The sequence below is a fragment of the Harmonia axyridis genome, chromosome 4, assembly GCF_914767665.1.
Source record: "Harmonia axyridis chromosome 4, icHarAxyr1.1, whole genome shotgun sequence".
In the NCBI taxonomy this organism is placed as follows: Eukaryota; Metazoa; Arthropoda; class Insecta; order Coleoptera; family Coccinellidae; genus Harmonia; species Harmonia axyridis.
In genome coordinates, this window is record NC_059504.1 from 18457018 (window position 1) to 18477297 (window position 20280).

Sequence of the window (20280 nt, forward strand, 5' to 3'; positions counted from 1 at the left end):
TCGTAACTTCCACCTCAATAAAACACTTAATTTTCAACTAATAATAAAATTATTACTAGTCGATCATACTAGGTATGAAGACATTCCAATATTATATTGAATTATTTCGATAGCGTTTACCATTCCTGAAAAAATCAAGAAAGAATTAATTGATTCGATGCCTGAATTTGCGCCACGTGAACGAACTTGTTTTTTGTATTTCTTTCAAACTGTAAGTGTAATAAAAAATATTTATCGTCGTTCGCCAAATGTATATTTTCTGTATAAGTTTAATTTAAATTTTGTAAGTATTGAATTGTTTCAAGATATACACCTTACCTTTCTTTGAATGTGGTATATGATCGAGATATTCTTTTCAATAATGTTTTTTGATAATTCTTTGCTGTGAAAGTCAAGAGCTTATGCTTATACCGTGGATAATAACAAATTCTTTTCTCCGAAATAAATTAGTGTTTGGATTGTCCCTACATCCCATTTTGATTTCTACCGGACCTCCCTGTTAAAACTTGAACATAAATATTAAACTCAATCTCTAGATACGCCATTGGTTCAATAAAATAAAACTACTAAGGGCCTGTTTCACCATCTTCTATTAACGTCTCGTACAGCCTAGTTATTAAAAAAACATCAATAGATATATAGATGACAACACATGAATTCAATACTGACAAAGTGAAAATGTAAAACGAAAAAATGAAAAAACTAAGTTATCTAACAACAAAGCGGATCAAGCAAGACATTGTTATGGAAAATAGAACAATCAAAACGAAAGAAAAGAGAGATACTCACTGTCAGAATAATAAAAACTTAAGTACTTTCATCTACAGAAAATAGTCATTAACAAATCAAAGAAAACGAGTTCCACTGAACCTAAGCATTGATGTTTCTTGATTGGAAGGAGCGGAAAAAAAACTGTAACATGTACAGTGGCGTGACAAAAACACCTACAAAATTAAAAATGCTTTCAATATTTTTTTATTAAGTTGGAATATGCAATGTTCAGTGTACTAACATCACGTATATGGGTGTTTACTGCACTCTAATTTATTTTAATAAAATTTAATTTTTTAATATACATACACTAGGGGAATAAATTGAAGGATCGAAACGGAACAATTAATGAGTAAGACAAACTAAGTGAATACAAAATAAATAGGTACAAAAATCAAAATGAATAATAGTAATAATGAACTGTAATTTTGAAACATTACAATTAGGGATTCATCAAGCCAAGTAGCTTGACATTTCAACCAACTACTTGACTTGAAAATCAAGCTCATGATATTGATATTGACTTGACTTGATTTTAGACATTTATTGCTCGACTTGATATCAAGCTACTTAATATTAATTGAGCTTGATATGCACGCGTCACACGGCATATATTTCTGCAAATTCGTGCGCGCTTAGACTGAATAAGGGGATTCCTCGAGCACCGAAAGACTGAAGCATTCGCCAGTGTGACTTTATTAGTAGGTTTCTCACATTTCTATTAAATCTATTGCTAGATTTTGGCGAATGCTTCAGTCTTTCGGCGCTCGAGGAATTCCCTTTTTCAAACAAGTATTTTTCATCAACGCCAGCATCTTCAGCTCTTGTTGAAAAACAATTTTCCAGAGCTGCTCTTACAGTTACAAAAACCCGCAATAGGTTAGGTGACAAATCTATAAGATGCCTCCTGTGTCTTAGATCCTGGATGGAAAATTATGAAATCAAACAAAGCCTGGAGGTTTCTCAATATAAAGAAACTTCATTTTGTTATGTTTATAGAGATTTAATTTATGTTTCTTTTTCAGAAAAGTTGATATTTTCGGTTCTTTTATAAAATAAGTTTAATAGATAAAAGTGTTTTCTGCAAGGTTCCTTCTCATTTCATCATTTTATTATTGATGTGTCACTACACAATAAAACTGCTAAAAATCATGTAACTTGATATGATTCAAGTACTTGATAAATAAATACTTGACTTGACTTGAGATTGAAAAACTACTACTTGACTTGAAATCAAGTCAAGCTCAAGCCGAGTAGCTTTAAAATCAGGCCAAGCCATGAATCCCTAGCTACGCCCATTCGTCGTTCCATATCTACTTAAAACTGACTTTTTGTTCAATAATGTAGCTTCCAAACTAGGGCTGGGACTTTTTGGCCTTTTTGTATTCGAATATTCATTCTTAAATTTATTGGAATAATTCATTCAAACAAATATTCATGCGTAGTCATGAATATTCAACTATTCGTTGAATATTCAACAAGTATTCATTGATTATTCAATGAATATTCAATGATTAATCGATGATTACTCAATGAATATTCAGTCATTATTCAGTTATTAAACTCATGTTTTAACGAACCAATAAAATACGAGCGTTTTGATGAGTGAATATACTCTTTACGACGTGGTATAATCGTTTTGGTGTTTCGTCTCTCACCATATTGCGATCATTTCCACAGTAACCTAATTGGACATTCGTTAAAAAAAAAATAAAAGTCAAGCTCAGTGACATGTCATTGAATTTTGCAAAAGGCAGCGCTACCGCTACAATTATAGTTCAGTAGTACTCTGGTTTCACGTTTTACCGAAAAAATTGTCATATTTTTATAATCAAATTGTCGTTTGGTAACTACAGAAATTATTTTTATTACATGACAACATACAAAATACAATAGATCCTTAAATAGACGCAGTAAAACCTTTGCTGGGACAATACAATCTACATAGACCCATAACAGGTCTTCAGGTACAAAAAGAATAATCAAGCGGATTTTGAGAACATTAAATCCTTCAAGAATACACTTCGTGTTCAATTATACGAAATTCAAAAAACTTTGTTTACTGATTCAATCTTGTTAGAGAAGGATGTTACTCCAGTTGATGTGTGTCCATTTTAAAACCTCAGATTTGAAAGAATAGAAAGATTCATCGGTTCGCAATTCAGAATCGAGCAATATTTGACCACTGAAATAGAGTAATGTCTAGAAATGGCAATGCATACGGAATAGGAAAGCAAAACTCTGCAATCGATTAAAAAGACGGCATTAGATTTCGAATGTAGAATCTTATATTATTATTATTAGAACTAATTATTGCTGAATTCATATTTTAGAATCTTAAATTCCATTTTCATGTTTTTTCATTGATGAAATCCCAATTCTATTAATTTTTCTTTGGATCGTTTCTACTATTGAATGAATAATTTTAATTCAATTGTATCTATCAATTTCAATATATGTAATTTTCAGTAATTTTAATATTAATAAAACGATTTGTCTATAGTAAATCACAAAACCCTGTTTTATTTTCTTTAATTTAAATTAACGTGTCTCAGCAGCTAGGCCATTGTTTTAATCATTTCTGAATAGTGAGTTAAGTGATCATTCAAACTTTCATTTGTCTTCACAAATGATTCATAAATATCCAACTACTCACTGAATAGAAAACTTTTCACTGTATAATCAGTGAATACTCAACTATTCACTGATTATCCATGAATAGAAAAGTAGTCATTGATTATTCAACTATTCAGTGAATACTCGACTATTCACTGATTATTTATTCATGAATAGAAAAGTAGTCATTGATTATTCAACTATGCAGTGAATACACAACTATTCACTGATTATTCGAATATTCATGAATATTCGAATAATTCAAAATGCAATTATTCGAATAATCATTCAATGAATATTCGAATATTCAAATCATTCATTCATGATTCCCAGCCCTATTCCAAACGAATGCCTCCTTGATATTCAAACACAACGATATAGCGACTATTTCGAGTCTCCCTAAAAAAGAAAAACCTGACAAGATATCTACCTTATGGACTCCAGACCAGTATCTCCTAAAATTTATTCCGATATCGTTTTTTGCAGGAATCGGAGGGGTGCACAGAGAGGGTGAGACGACCTTCGACATTTCGGCAGATCTCATCGAGTTAGGTAGATCTAGAGTGGCTGTTGTTTCTAGCGGGGTCAAGTCTATCCTAGACATACCGAAGACGTTGGAATACCTGGTAAGAACAACAAAATTGGAAATACCTGTACCGCCGAAGGAAAAAGTCGAACGGATACTTTTTATTGTTCGTAGCAATTCGAATCGATGGAAATTTACGTGGAATTTTTATTGCTTCTGAGAGATTCGTTCCTTAGAGGGGATTCCTTTTAGGGAAAAATGTTATTTTGAGCTTTTATTATTTTTTGTTTGGTTTGGGGGTTGGTTTTTTAGAGGGATCTATGTGGATTTTGATTTAAATCTCTGGACAAGTACTCATGTTATCCAGATCCTCAAGAGTGTAAAGGTAATATTCATCCACTATTCACTGTATATTTCACAAAATTGTTAAACGATTTTATACAGGGTGGCCATTTGAAAACGAAACAGACGAGATTACAGACGAAATAAAGTTTTTCGATAGAAATGCTCGGACAGGTCGATTTTTGTTTCGAGGGGGACAACTTAAGATGTAGGTTACGGACGCATAGCGCTTCAACCCTTGCTTCTACAACCCTCACCCCCAAATTTTGAATAGGGAAGATGGGGTGAGTGATACCTCATTTGAAAGGTATTTTTATACTGATTTCAGCACAGTAATTGTTTTTTCATTTTATGCATTAGTTCTCGAAATATTCTCAACTAAGTATTTGAAAATGAAGTGGTGTTTTCATGGCACTTGTAGTGTTCTGTGAAAAATCGACATTTTGAGCTTCAAAACAACCATGACTGTGGCTTCCTTCCTAACTAACTAACGCATGAATATTTCGAGAACTAATGCATAAAATGAAAAAACAATTACTGTGCTGAAATCAGTATAAAAATACCTTTAAATTGAGGTATCACTCACCCCATCTTCCCTATTCAAAAATTGGGGGTGGGGGTTGTAGCAGCAAGGGTTGAAGCGCTATGCGTCCATAACCTACATCTTAAGTTGTCCCCCTCGAAACAGAAATCGACCTGTCCGAGCATTTCTATCGAAAAACTTCATTTCGTCTGTAATCTCGTCTGTTTCGTTTTCAAATGGCCACCCTGTATATTTTCATGACATGCATAAAACTTTTTATTTCTAGAACAAGTGGCTTACCGAAAAGCAAAATATCCCCCAATTTGTGTTTGATTGTCTCAGTCTTTACTTGTCGGAAATTCATCTTTATGATTAAAAAGTAAAATAACTTATTTCCGCTTTCTGCTTATAAAGCGGAAATAAGTTATTTTACTTTTTAATCATCCCCCAATTTGATAAGATTTAAGAATAGATTTGTAAGGATATTCGAGTATTTTGGTTTATGATTGTTATACTATATTATCCATGTCGTGATCCGTAATTCTCATCCAAATTCAAGCTCGACATAAAATATTGCTGCTTCAAGTGAAAATGATGAGGATGAACCAAATTTATCCATTCCTCGGCGTGCACAATTGTGTACAATAGTTTCTCCTACGGCACGCTATGACGCATTTTTTTGAATTAATGAATAAATAAAATTTTGCATCTCCATCTTTATGAAGTTCAGTTAACACAAAAACTGAACCCAGCTGTTCATGGAATGCGTAAAAACTATTCCAATTTGGTGCTTGATCAACAACGTTTGGATGACGATTTTTCGCATAGAATTTTCTTCAGAGATTAAGCACATTTTTCACTCAGTGACTATGTAAACAAGCCAAATTTGAAAATCCTCATGTATCTGCTGAGAGACCATTATATCCACAAAAAGTCACTATATGGAATACAATTTGGTCTGATGGAATGATTGGACCGTACTTCTTCGAAAATGAAGAAGGTGCCACTCAAATCCTAAAATCTCATTGCTATAGCCAAATAATTCCCGTTTTTTTGGCCTGAAATTAATGATATGGAATTAGGAGAGATGTGATTCCAGCAAGATGGTACAGCAAGCCACACTAAACTACCAGTTGTGGCTTAATTGCAAGAAAAATTCCCAAGACGTGTGATTTATCGTTTTGGTGATGTGAATTGGACACCAAGATATTGTGATTTATCGCCTTTGGATTTTTTTTGTGGAGTTATGCAAAGGATCGTGTTTATGACGATAATTCTCATACGATCTGAAAACCAATATCCGTCAATCTATTGGTGAGATATTGCTCGAAATGTGTTATCAACTTCAAACAACAATGTGGATGTGATCTCAGTATTAGCAGAGAAAATATAAACGGGGGATCATACATTTCAACGTATGATACAAGAGCACAGATTAAAACCTCAGCAAAAACTGTGTCTCCCCGTATAGGTGTAGTGACTGGTTCATTGTATACGTTCATAGAATGAGCTGAGATATTTATATTATAATTAAATCCTAAAACAAAAAAAAAGAACCATAAAGGAGTACTAAATATTAGTTTCCATTATATCAATTTAAAGTTAGCGACCCATTCTAAAAGAGAATCTGAAATTGAATGGATTGCTTGGAAACCACCATGAAATTTATCAATTGGACAAGTATTCACCAAGTGGTCAATGGTTTCTTCTACCTACATAACACTCACATAGTGGGCTATCAATAGAATGCCATTTGAAGAGCACACTATTACAATGACCATGATCAGTCCTAAATCGATTTAAAATACACCAAATTCTCCTAGGAAGATTAAAACCTAGAACTTCCTCTGAAGGATCAACGCTAAGACTTTTGTTGAAGACATGACAAGGACTCCATTCCGAACGCCAAATTTCCTTGTCACTTTCATTAGATTGAAGGAAGGTATTAATATATAAAAGTTTGCGTGACTTTAATCTGGCAGTTCCAGTATTTGGGAGGTAAGATACAATTAGAAATAAGTTCGGGTAGAAATGACATTTTTCCCTATCTACGAATATGGGGCGGAAGTATATGTGATAGCACTGGTAATCAATGTAATGTAGATTTAATAGTTCCACTAATAATTCTCATAGAAACCTTAATTTGTGCATCAATTTTATGAACATGAGCACTATTGAACCAAACAGAACAACAGCATTCAGCAGCAGAAAAAACCAAGGCCAAGGATGCCGTACGAAGAGTGCTGGCATCAGCACCCCATGAAGAACCAGATAATTTTTGAAGGATATTATTTCTCGACTTCAATTTCAAACGTAAATTTTCCAAGTGAACCTTGAAAGAAGAATCAAGTTTAACTCCAAGATATTTGGGAGTATAATTATATTTAAAGACGGAATTATTGAAAGTTACTTTCAATTTTCTATATTTTTGTTGTTAATTCAAATTAAATCAGGATACTGCTGTTTCATTTGGATTAGAGCACAAGCGCCACTCAAGAAAATAATTTTCCATAATTTTTAGATCTTCATTTGAAGTATTTTCTGTAATTCCAAAATCAGAATGACGAAACAACAGAGAAATATCATCGGCGTAGATGAATTTCTCAGATAAGGTATAGAAAAGAAAGTCTACATCTATTGTTGAATTTTTGGAACTTGGCACCTTCGCCCTGACATCAAAGGTCCAACCGATTTCGTCAGGAAACAGAAACTCTGAATCAAGTCGAAACATAAAAGGATATACAGCGTGGCCATTTGAAAACGAAACAGACGAGATTACAGACGAAATAAAGTTTTTCGATAGAAATGCTCGGACAGGTCGATTTCTGTTTCGAGGGGGACAACTCAAGATGTAGGTTACGGACGCATAGCGCTTCAACCCTTGCTGCTACAACCTCCACCCCCAATTTTTGAATAGGGAAGATGGGGTGAGTGATACCTCAATTTAAAGGTATTTTTATACTGATTTCAGCACAGTAATTGTTTTTTCATTTTATGCATTAGTTCTCGAAATATTCATGCGTTAGTTAGTTAGGAAGGAAGCCACAGTCATGGTTGTTTTGAAGCTCAAAATGTCGATTTTTCACAAAACACTACAAGTGCCATGAAAACACCACTTCATTTTCAAATACTTAGTTAAGAATATTTCGAGAACTAAAGCATAAAATGAAAAAACAATCACTGTGCTGAAATCAGTATAAAAATACCTTTCAAATGAGGTATCACTCACCCCATCTTCCCTATTCAAAATTTGGGGGTGATGGTTGTAGTAGCAAGGGTTGAAGCGCTATGCGTCCGTAACCTACATCTTAAGTTGTCCCCCTCGAAACAGAAATCGACCTGTCCGAGCATTTCTATCGAAAAACTTTATTTCGTCTGTAATCTCGTCTGTTTGGTTTTCAAATGGCCACCCTGTATAAATTTAAATGTATTTATTTTCGGAACCACAAATCGTTGAAATCACGTTTAAACGTATATAATTCTCTGTAATAAACCGGTAGCCTCAGAAGCAAATCCTTCCTACTGTAAAATTTAAGCCAGCAAACTCCCCGAACACGAAAAAACCGTTTTAAATTCGAACTTTCCCTTACCTAATTCAATTTTTTCGCATGGGGTGAAATCAGACGTGGAATATTCGATTTTTCTCCTGATTGAAGATCTGTTGGAATCGTTTCGGTATAAATGAGGAGATCAAAGAAGCTACACAAATCATAAGGTAAAGCGCGCTTATATCTTTTCCGCAATTTGTGTCGTAAATAAACGCAGGATCCTATACTTTGAATTTATCTCACTTCTTTGCATCTGAATTGTTCGCCATTAGCGAGGGTCTTCAAAAATGATGATGTTTAGACAGCGGTTCTCAATATTTTTCTGATTGTCTATCTTCACTGAAGTTTCAATAAGATACAGGATTTTTTATACAACATATTTCGAGCAAAATTAAGATATTATATTATTCAATGGATCACTTGAAAATTATAAAATGACACATTCAACATAGGTGTTTTTTACTTTTACTGTATACTAATTTTTGCGAAACCTATTCATTCCATTGAAACATCAATATATTGATGATAATGATGATGTTTAGACAGCGGTTCTCAATATTTTTCTGATTGTCTATCTTCACTGAAGTATTTTCACTGAAGTTTCAATAAGATACAGGATTTTTTATACAACATATTTCGAGCAAAATTAAGATATTATATTATTCAATAGATCACTAGAAAATTATAAAATGACACATTCAACATAGGTGTTTTTTACTTTTACTGTATACTAATTTTTGCGAAACCTATTCATTTCATTGAAACATCAATATATTGATGATAATGATGATGTTTAGACAGCGGTTCTCAATATTTTTCTGATTGTCTATCTTCACTGAAGTATTTTCACTGAAGTTTCAATAAGATACAGGATTTTTTATACAACATATTTCGAGCAAAATTAAGATATTATATTATTCAATAGATCACTAGAAAATTATAAAATGACACATTCAACATAGGTGTTTTTTACTTTTACTGTATACTAATTTTTGCGAAACCTATTCATTCCATTGAAACATCAATATATTGATGATAATGATGATGTTTAGACAGCGGTTCTCAATATTTTTCTGATTGTCTATCTTCACTGAAGTATTTTCACTGAAGTTTCAATAAGATACAGGATTTTTTATACAACACATTTCGAGCAAAATTAAGATATTATATTATTCAATAGATCACTTGAAAATTATAAAATGACACATTCAACATAGGTGTTTTTTACTTTTACTGTATACTAATTTTTGCGAAACCTATTCATTCCATTGAAACATCAATATATTGATGATAATGATGATGTTTAGACAGCGGTTCTCAATATTTTTCTGATTGTCTATCTTCACTGAAGTATTTTCACTGAAGTTTCAATAAGATACAAGATTTTTTATACAACATATTTCGAGCAAAATTAAGATATTATATTATTCAATAGATCACTTGAAAATTATAAAATGACACATTCAACATAGGTGATTTTTACTTTTACTGTATACTAATTTTTGCGAAACCTATTCATTCCATTGAAACATCAATATATTGATGATAATGATGATGTTTAGACAGCGGTTCTCAATATTTTTCTGATTGTCTATCTTCACTGAAGTATTTTCACTGAAGTTTCAATAAGATACAAGATTTTTTATACAACATATTTCGAGCAAAATTAAGATATTATATTATTCAATAGATCACTTGAAAATTATAAAATGACACATTCAACATAGGTGTTTTTTACTTTTACTGTATACTAATTTTTGCGAAACCTATTCATTCCATTGAAACATCAATATATTGATGATAATGATGATGTTTAGACAGCGGTTCTCAATATTTTTCTGATTGTCTATCTTCACTGAAGTATTTTCACTGAAGTTTCAATAAGATACAAGATTTTTTATACAACATATTTCGAGCAAAATTAAGATATTATATTATTCAATAGATCACTTGAAAATTATAAAATGACACATTCAACATAGGTGATTTTTACTTTTACTGTATACTAATTTTTGCGAAACCTATTCATTCCATTGAAACATCAATATATTGATGATAATGATGATGTTTAGACAGCGGTTCTCAATATTTTTCTGATTGTCTATCTTCACTGAAGTATTTTCACTGAAGTTTCAATAAGATACAAGATTTTTTATACAACATATTTCGAGCAAAATTAAGATATTATATTATTCAATAGATCACTTGAAAATTATAAAATGACACATTCAACATAGGTGATTTTTACTTTTACTGTATACTAATTTTTGCGAAACCTATTCATTCCATTGAAACATCAATATATTGATGATAATGATGATGTTTAGACAGCGGTTCTCAATATTTTTCTGATTGTCTATCTTCACTGAAGTATTTTCACTGAAGTTTCAATAAGATACAGGATTTTTTATACAACATATTTCGAGCAAAATTAAGATATTATATTATTCAATAGATCACTAGAAAATTATAAAATGACACATTCAACATAGGTGTTTTTTACTTTTACTGTATACTAATTTTTGCGAAACCTATTCATTCCATTGAAACATCAATATATTGATGATAATGATGATGTTTAGACAGCGGTTCTCAATATTTTTCTGATTGTCTATCTTCACTGAAGTATTTTCACTGAAGTTTCAATAAGATACAGGATTTTTTATACAACACATTTCGAGCAAAATTAAGATATTATATTATTCAATAGATCACTTGAAAATTATAAAATGACACATTCAACATAGGTGTTTTTTACTTTTACTGTATACTAATTTTTGCGAAACCTATTCATTCCATTGAAACATCAATATATTGATGATAATGATGATGTTTAGACAGCGGTTCTCAATATTTTTCTGATTGTCTATCTTCACTGAAGTATTTTCACTGAAGTTTCAATAAGATACAAGATTTTTTATACAACATATTTCGAGCAAAATTAAGATATTATATTATTCAATAGATCACTTGAAAATTATAAAATGACACATTCAACATAGGTGTTTTTTACTTTTACTGTATACTAATTTTTGCGAAACCTATTCATTCCATTGAAACATCAATATATTGATGATAATGATGATGTTTAGACAGCGGTTCTCAATATTTTTCTGATTGTCTATCTTCACTGAAGTATTTTCACTGAAGTTTCAATAAGATACAAGATTTTTTATACAACATATTTCGAGCAAAATTAAGATATTATATTATTCAATAGATCACTTGAAAATTATAAAATGACACATTCAACATAGGTGATTTTTACTTTTACTGTATACTAATTTTTGCGAAACCTATTCATTCCATTGAAACATCAATATATTGATGATAATGATGATGTTTAGACAGCGGTTCTCAATATTTTTCTGATTGTCTATCTTCACTGAAGTATTTTCACTGAAGTTTCAATAAGATACAAGATTTTTTATACAACATATTTCGAGCAAAATTAAGATATTATATTATTCAATAGATCACTTGAAAATTATAAAATGACACATTCAACATAGGTGATTTTTACTTTTACTGTATACTAATTTTTGCGAAACCTATTCATTCCATTGAAACATCAATAAATTGATGATAATGATGATGTTTAGACAGCGGTTCTCAATATTTTTCTGATTGTCTATCTTCACTGAAGTATTTTCACTGAAGTTTCAATAAGATACAGGATTTTTTATACAACATATTTCGAGCAAAATTAAGATATTATATTATTCAATAGATCACTAGAAAATTATAAAATGACACATTCAACATAGGTGTTTTTTACTTTTACTGTATACTAATTTTTGCGAAACCTATTCATTCCATTGAAACATCAATATATTGATGATAATGATGATGTTTAGACAGCGGTTCTCAATATTTTTCTGATTGTCTATCTTCACTGAAGTATTTTCACTGAAGTTTCAATAAGATACAGGATTTTTTATACAACACATTTCGAGCAAAATTAAGATATTATATTATTCAATAGATCACTTGAAAATTATAAAATGACACATTCAACATAGGTGTTTTTTACTTTTACTGTATACTAATTTTTGCGAAACCTATTCATTCCATTGAAACATCAATATATTGATGATAATGATGATGTTTAGACAGCGGTTCTCAATATTTTTCTGATTGTCTATCTTCACTGAAGTATTTTCACTGAAGTTTCAATAAGATACAAGATTTTTTATACAACATATTTCGAGCAAAATTAAGATATTATATTATTCAATAGATCACTTGAAAATTATAAAATGACACATTCAACATAGGTGATTTTTACTTTTACTGTATACTAATTTTTGCGAAACCTATTCATTCCATTGAAACATCAATATATTGATGATAATGATGATGTTTAGACAGCGGTTCTCAATATTTTTCTGATTGTCTATCTTCACTGAAGTATTTTCACTGAAGTTTCAATAAGATACAAGATTTTTTATACAACATATTTCGAGCAAAATTAAGATATTATATTATTCAATAGATCACTTGAAAATTATAAAATGACACATTCAACATAGGTGTTCTTTACTTTTACTGTATACTAATTTTTGCGAAACCTATTCATTTCATTGAAACATCAATATATTGATGATAATGATGATGTTTAGACAGCGGTTCTCAATATTTTTCTGATTGTCTATCTTCACTGAAGTATTTTCACTGAAGTTTCAATAAGATACAGGATTTTTTATACAACATATTTCGAGCAAAATTAAGATATTATATTATTCAATAGATCACTAGAAAATTATAAAATGACACATTCAACATAGGTGTTCTTTACTTTTACTGTATACTAATTTTTGCGAAACCTATTCATTTCATTGAAACATCAATATATTGATGATAATGATGATGTTTAGACAGCGGTTCTCAATATTTTTCTGATTGTCTATCTTCACTGAAGTATTTTCACTGAAGTTTCAATAAGATACAGGATTTTTTATACAACATATTTCGAGCAAAATTAAGATATTATATTATTCAATAGATCACTAGAAAATTATAAAATGACACATTCAACATAGGTGTTTTTTACTTTTACTGTATACTAATTTTTGCGAAACCTATTCATTCCATTGAAACATCAATATATTGATGATAATGATGATGTTTAGACAGCGGTTCTCAATATTTTTCTGATTGTCTATCTTCACTGAAGTATTTTCACTGAAGTTTCAATAAGATACAAGATTTTTTATACAACATATTTCGAGCAAAATTAAGATATTATATTATTCAATAGATCACTTGAAAATTATAAAATGACACATTCAACATAGGTGATTTTTACTTTTACTGTATACTAATTTTTGCGAAACCTATTCATTCCATTGAAACATCAATATATTGATGATAATGATGATGTTTAGACAGCGGTTCTCAATATTTTTCTGATTGTCTATCTTCACTGAAGTATTTTCACTGAAGTTTCAATAAGATACAGGATTTTTTATACAACATATTTCGAGCAAAATTAAGATATTATATTATTCAATAGATCACTAGAAAATTATAAAATGACACATTCAACATAGGTGTTCTTTACTTTTACTGTATACTAATTTTTGCGAAACCTATTCATTTCATTGAAACATCAATATATTGATGATAATGATGATGTTTAGACAGCGGTTCTCAATATTTTTCTGATTGTCTATCTTCACTGAAGTATTTTCACTGAAGTTTCAATAAGATACAGGATTTTTTATACAACACATTTCGAGCAAAATGAAGATATTATATTATCCAATAGATCACTTGAAAATTATAAAATGACACATTCAACATAGATGTTTTTTACTTTTACTTTATACTAATTTTTGCGAAACCTATTCATTCCATGGAAACATCAATATATTGATGATTTGTAGAATTATAAATTCAATAAATACATAACTGTAATTTCGGAACGAAACAATTAATGAGTAAATCAAACTCAACATGAACAACATAAAATTTAAGTGAATAAAAAATAAGTAGGTACAAAAATCAAAATAAATATTTTTTCCTTCAACTGCTATGGAAAATAGCGTATTCTTCATAGCTTAGGTACTCAATTTCAAAACTATGTATTGCTCATACTGTGGGAAATATTATTCCCCTCGGCACTTTGCCCACACCTCGCTTGGTAGACCAATGAAATTGGGCTTTTGAGTCGTTTCTATGGAACTGCAATAAGTTAGAACATAATGTCAACGAAGCTCATTTTGATTTGAATCAAGTCCATTACTTGAATTATTGAAATTTGTACAGTTGTAGGAAAAGTATAGTGTGCAACATGTGGAGAAAGTCCTTTTCTCGCTCGTGTGTTTGCGGCACTCGCCTTTCAGGCTCGTGCCACAAACTTCCCCACTCGCGAGAAAAGTTGGACTTTCCCCACTTGTTGTACAATATACTATTGTGAAACATAACAATTACCTACAACATTACAAACATTCATCAAGCCAAGTAGCTTGATATTTCAACCAACTACTTGACTAGAAAATCAAGCTTGTGGAAAATAACATACTTGAGCTTGACTTGATTTAAGATATATATTGCTTGACTTAATATGAAGCTACTTGATATTACTTGAGCTTGATATGCATGCGTCACACGGCATGCATTTCTGCAATCTCGTGTTCGCTCAGACTAAATAAGGGGATTCCTCGAGAGCCGCGAGACTGAAGCATTCGCCAGTGTGACTTTATTAGTAGTTTTCTCAATTTCTATGATCTCTATTGGTAGATTTTGGTGGTTTCAGAAATATCTTTCTCTAATTCTGTGGTTATTCCGTTCATTCTTCCACATCTTGTAGAACAAAATCGTGCGAGAATATATCAGAAACGCACAGTTTTCATGGTTATATTTTATTATTCTATGTTGGTACTCCGAACTTTCCGCCACGGCTTTATCTGTCAATTCATCAATTTGCCTTAAGGAAATCAGTTCTGGCAACCAACATTTTTCAATGCAAAAATCACTAAAATATATTTATGGAAATATTTCATTAATTTCAATGAAAATGAAATAAATTAGAGAAAATAATGTATAATACTCGTACATAAGGCTCATTCTACCACTCGTTCATTCCAAAACTCGCCACTTCGTGGCTTGTTTTTGAATTTTGAACTCGTGGAAGAATATCAATGCCTTCCGCACTTGTATTATAAATAACTATTCCAAACTTGGCCAAAATGGCCAAGGATTTTTTATCAACGCCAGCGTCTCAAGCTCCTGTTGACAGACAATTTTTCAGATCTGAAACCCGCAATAGATTAGGCGACAAATCTATGAGATGCCTCATGTGTATTAGATTCTGTATGGAAAATTATGAAATAAAACAAAGCCTGGACGTTTCTCAATATTAAGGAACTTCATTTTTTTATTATTTCTTATTTGTTATGATTTATAGTGATTTAATTTATGTTTCTACTTAAACAAACTGGATATTTTCGGTTTTTTTATACAATAATTTCAATAAATAAAAGTGTTTTTCGCAAGGTTCCTTCTCATTTTACATTTTTTTTATGATGTGACACTACACAATAAAACTGCTAAAAATCAAGTACCTTGATATGATTCAAGTACTTGATAAATATATACTTGACTTAACTTGAGATTGAAAAACTACTACTTGAATTGAGCTTGACTTGAAATCTAGTCAAACTCAAGACAAGTAGCTTGGAAATCAAGCCAAGTCATGAAACCCTAATTACAATCAATAAAATAAAAACAAGCTTAGCATGCAGCATCATGAAAAATACATTAATAGAAAAACATCAAAGATAACCAATGCGAATTTTCCTAATTTTCCTTGAATTTTCAGGAAACCCAAGGAGTGTTTGTTGCCACGTATGGTCTAACTCAAGATTTCCCAGCATTTTACAGTCGCAAAAGCGGTTCCAAAGCACCCTATTCAGTTGATAATCCAACAGAAGCTGCAAAGATAATTCTATCCAGCAAATTCATGAATCTGGAATCCGGAATGCTTTTCGCTGTTCCAGTTCCTGAAGAACAAGCGTTGGACGAAGACGAAATCCAAGGGGTCATCGAGAAAGCCCTGGAAGATGCCAAGAAAAAAGAGATTCGTGGAAAACAAATCACTCCCTATCTCTTGCGGAAAATTTGGGAAATAACCCAAGGGAAATCATTGCACACTAGTATCCTTTATCGATTCTACAACTTTATTTTCGGATTTGTATACCGCGTTGTGAAATTTTATAGGTAGAAGTGAATTGCTGAATTGACCAGATAAATTTTATTCATCTACTGCTGGATTTGGTCTGAGATTTTGTTGTGTGGGAAGTTCCACTTAGATTTTTGAGCGCTCATTCCGTAAAATCTCGAACGAAAACACCTAGAAACTTGAAATTCTCAGGGAAGATTCGGATCTCGAATACCGCAGATGAGTTCCTTAATGAGCATAATCTAAATAGAGGTTATGTTAATATGACTCTTCGAAATGTTTCGAAAAATTTCCATTTGGAAAAAAAAATGACAATTTCAAGCTCTGTACGAAATTCCATCTCGATTGCTTAACTAGAACTATAAAAGATTTAAAAAGAATATCATAAAAAAATGATACATTATTTACGGAGCCACAGAACCGACGGAGTTGAATTTTTGGGTGTTGATAAGAAATAAGAATTTCACTTCAACCGTCTCCGGAACAGAATATGGAAAAAAACGAGAAGAGCACAGATGAGCTGGAAATCGTTAATTAAATCATTGTACCAAATCTTATTCATTAGTATACAGGGTCTTCCATCTCAGACGAGCCACCCCGTATATTTCTTATCCCATAGTGATTGGAAAAATTTCCCAAGACACGTCGAATGATTTTGTTTGGGGGACATCTTTTGATGTATATTTGAGGCTTGAAAGAGCAACCCCCAAAGAGGTGGCACTTCAACCCCTAAAAATTGAAAAGGGAAGATGAGTTGAGTGATACTTATCTGAGAAGTCTCCGAAGCCTTTATACAACGTTGTATGAAAAACGTAATTTTGTTGAACCGTTTTCGCCAAAAATCCTCTGGACTTCTTCTTGTGGGGACGTCTTAAGTCCAAGATTTTCTGACTCAGACTGAAAATTTGGACGAACTGCGCCAACGAATTGTAAATGAGTGTTGTCAAATAACTCCAATTATGCAACAACAACATTTGTAACGCTCCTTTTTGCGTCACGGCGCGCCTCTGCTAATGCTCTTCAGCACCTTGCAGTAGTATCTCGAGCGCCAGCCAATTTTAGGGAGAAATTGACAAACCTTACCAGGGTAGCTTAGTGAAGACAGGATTCGGTGTCACCTAGGATGGTAGCGGTGACCAAGTAACAATCAACGCAAAAGAATTAATAGGTTTACTGATTCAATTCTACAATACAGACAATCTCAGCAAAACGGGAAATCAGAAAAAGTATAAACTGTATCAATATGTATACTTAAATTCGGTTACTGAGATAATTTGTACTGTCTACAACTACTGTGTCCTTACCTCACCAATTTAATGTCAGTCAGAACCGTTGAACAAGTTAGTCGGATCCGGGAGCCGGGAAATTAATGATATATGGAGATGAGAATCGTGGATTTTGTAGAGTCGGGAAGGAATGAAAACTAATCCTAACGCTTCGAAAAACTCCACCGGTACACCACCCTCTCGTTGTCTCTATCAAATGAAACCCTTGAATATTCACTCGTAAGAAAGTCACAAGTAAAAATTAGCAAACTCCCCAGAAAATGACTAACAAGTAAGTTAACTGATGAAAATGGCGATTTTCGACCCCAGAAACGGATTTGTAACTATTCGCGTTCAATTACCAATTTTACTATTGTCCGATCACTTTGTAACTCCTTAACCAAAATGTCTTTTTCCAACGTGAAAAAACTCTCCAATGAATATCTAAATCTACTGCATAAATCTGAATCTGAATAATGAAAAAAAAAATCTCTACTAATGAATCTAAATCTGAATAACTATCTACTGAATGCCTAAACATGAATACCGATTTTGGGCCGGTTACACCCTTTTATAACCTCGGTGGGGGGACGGTGAAAGAATTCAGCCCACGTGACTCCTCATGTCGACAAAAACCTCGTTTTTCGAGAAAATTCTCTCGGCGGAACGCAATCTAACATCTGGAAAAATATATCGGCGGTAAAAACGCCGAAATAAATAATTTCTTATATTATTTCAATCGGATAATTCGAGGCCCTGGTCGGTTGAAAAAAATGAGGCATGGACTTTTTTCATTATCGCGGTGAACAATTAATAAATTAATTCCAATATTTACGGAATATATCAGAATGATTAATTTGAACGGAAATCAATGAAATATTCTTTAGACGGAGCCTGATCATTCCTATTGGAATAATCAGACTTCGTTACACATTTAAGGTGATTCATTTGAGCTAAAAAATTGATTTTTGGCGAAAAATGTTCATCGAAATTACGTTTTTCATACACCGTTTTAAAGAGGCTTCCAAGACCTTTCAAATAAAGTATCACTCAACTCTTCTTCTCATTCAATTTTGAAGGGGTTGGAGCGCCCTCTCTTGGGGGGTTGCTCGTTGAAGCCTCAAATATTCGTTAAAAATTGGACCCTAAACAAAATAAGTCGACGTGTTTCAGGAAATTTTTACATTCACTATATGATAAGAATAAGATCCATAGAATCCCTAGTGTGTGAACTGATTCGATTTTGTTTCAGACTTTTTGAGATATCCACCTGTTGCTTTGGTCTTCTGTTTCATCAGAGTTTTGTAGGGTGGCGTTCTTCAGAAATTTTCGAATTCCCGCTATCTATCTGGCGGCTCTTGAAAAAGGAATAATGATTTGAGATACTGCGTTTGAAAATGAAATACTGATTTTAGACTTTACAAACTTTCACAATAAATTACAGTTCAGTTCCTATCGAATTTTTAATGAAATGAATGGAATATAATGACAGAGTATAGAAGATTGTTAGGAGCATAGGATATAAAATGATATTGTTCTATTCTCAAAGGTCACGAGAGCTGAGAATCGAGAGAAATGTCAAATATAGGTGAACGATGTATGCGCCCTCGAAATCAAGTAGGTATAAATCTGAAAAATCTCCCATTTTGTTTGAAAGTTTTACAGGTATAAGTAGACACACCAAGTTTCCTATGCATATAAGATAATAAATATACGGGGTGGCTCGTCTGAAATGGATCAGCCTGTATGTGGGGATACAGATTCCCACATTGTCCATGTGGAAATCTAAAAATATTGAGTGTTTGGCTCCCTATATAGGACTATATTTCGATTTTTGTTAAATATGATATTTTAATTTTTCTGCAATCTTCGTTTGTACTTTGTGTGTGTATATTAATTTTTTTTCCAATTCTGTAAATCAAATTGAAAAATTAATAAGCTCAATCTCCAGCCTCTTAAAATTTGCTGCTCTATACTTAGTCTGCTGTTAAATCCGCCACAGAAGAAGTGAAGTCAGGAGCTTTTAAGCGCTCGTCATTCTTGCGCTCATTGCCCTTTGGAGACCATAATATAATCGACGCTCGAACGAACGAGCTATCAAAATCTCCTGGCTTCACTTCAGTGCTTTCAAGAAATGTACAAACATCAAAATTTTGCGAATTTCCAAAAGAAGATCACTTTCAAAAACGAACTTTTAGCATAATCAGTATTTATTCCGACCCCGAATGATGGACGTGTAGAGGAGCAAACGATGAATTTTCATGATCATGTAGAAATCGGATGAATACAGATGGCGCTAAATTTATTAAGCGAAGAAGGGAGATTAATCTCTCTGTTGCTGTGTTATGACGCAACGAATGACGTGCTAATAAATTACAGGGGTGGGTAATTTGAATTTACTTGATGTAGATTTGTGGGGAAACTCGTTTCACATCTTTGATGATTGAATACTCGTTCAAGTTCTCGAATAACATTGTGTTATACGTGTTGGGATTTCGGAATGC

The 20280-nt window shown here is 32.1% G+C and overlaps 1 protein-coding gene across 1 annotated transcript in view; it reads left to right on the forward strand.

The window, feature by feature from the left end:
• LOC123677858 (pseudouridine-metabolizing bifunctional protein C1861.05) overlaps positions 1 to 20280 on the forward strand; it is a 412482-nt gene that overhangs the window by 19463 nt on the left and 372739 nt on the right. The window contains exons 3-4 of the mRNA XM_045614590.1: positions 3874 to 4013; positions 16152 to 16485. Coding sequence (XP_045470546.1) covers positions 3874 to 4013; positions 16152 to 16485 — 474 coding nt within the window. The remainder of the gene's footprint in view (positions 1 to 3873; positions 4014 to 16151; positions 16486 to 20280) is intronic.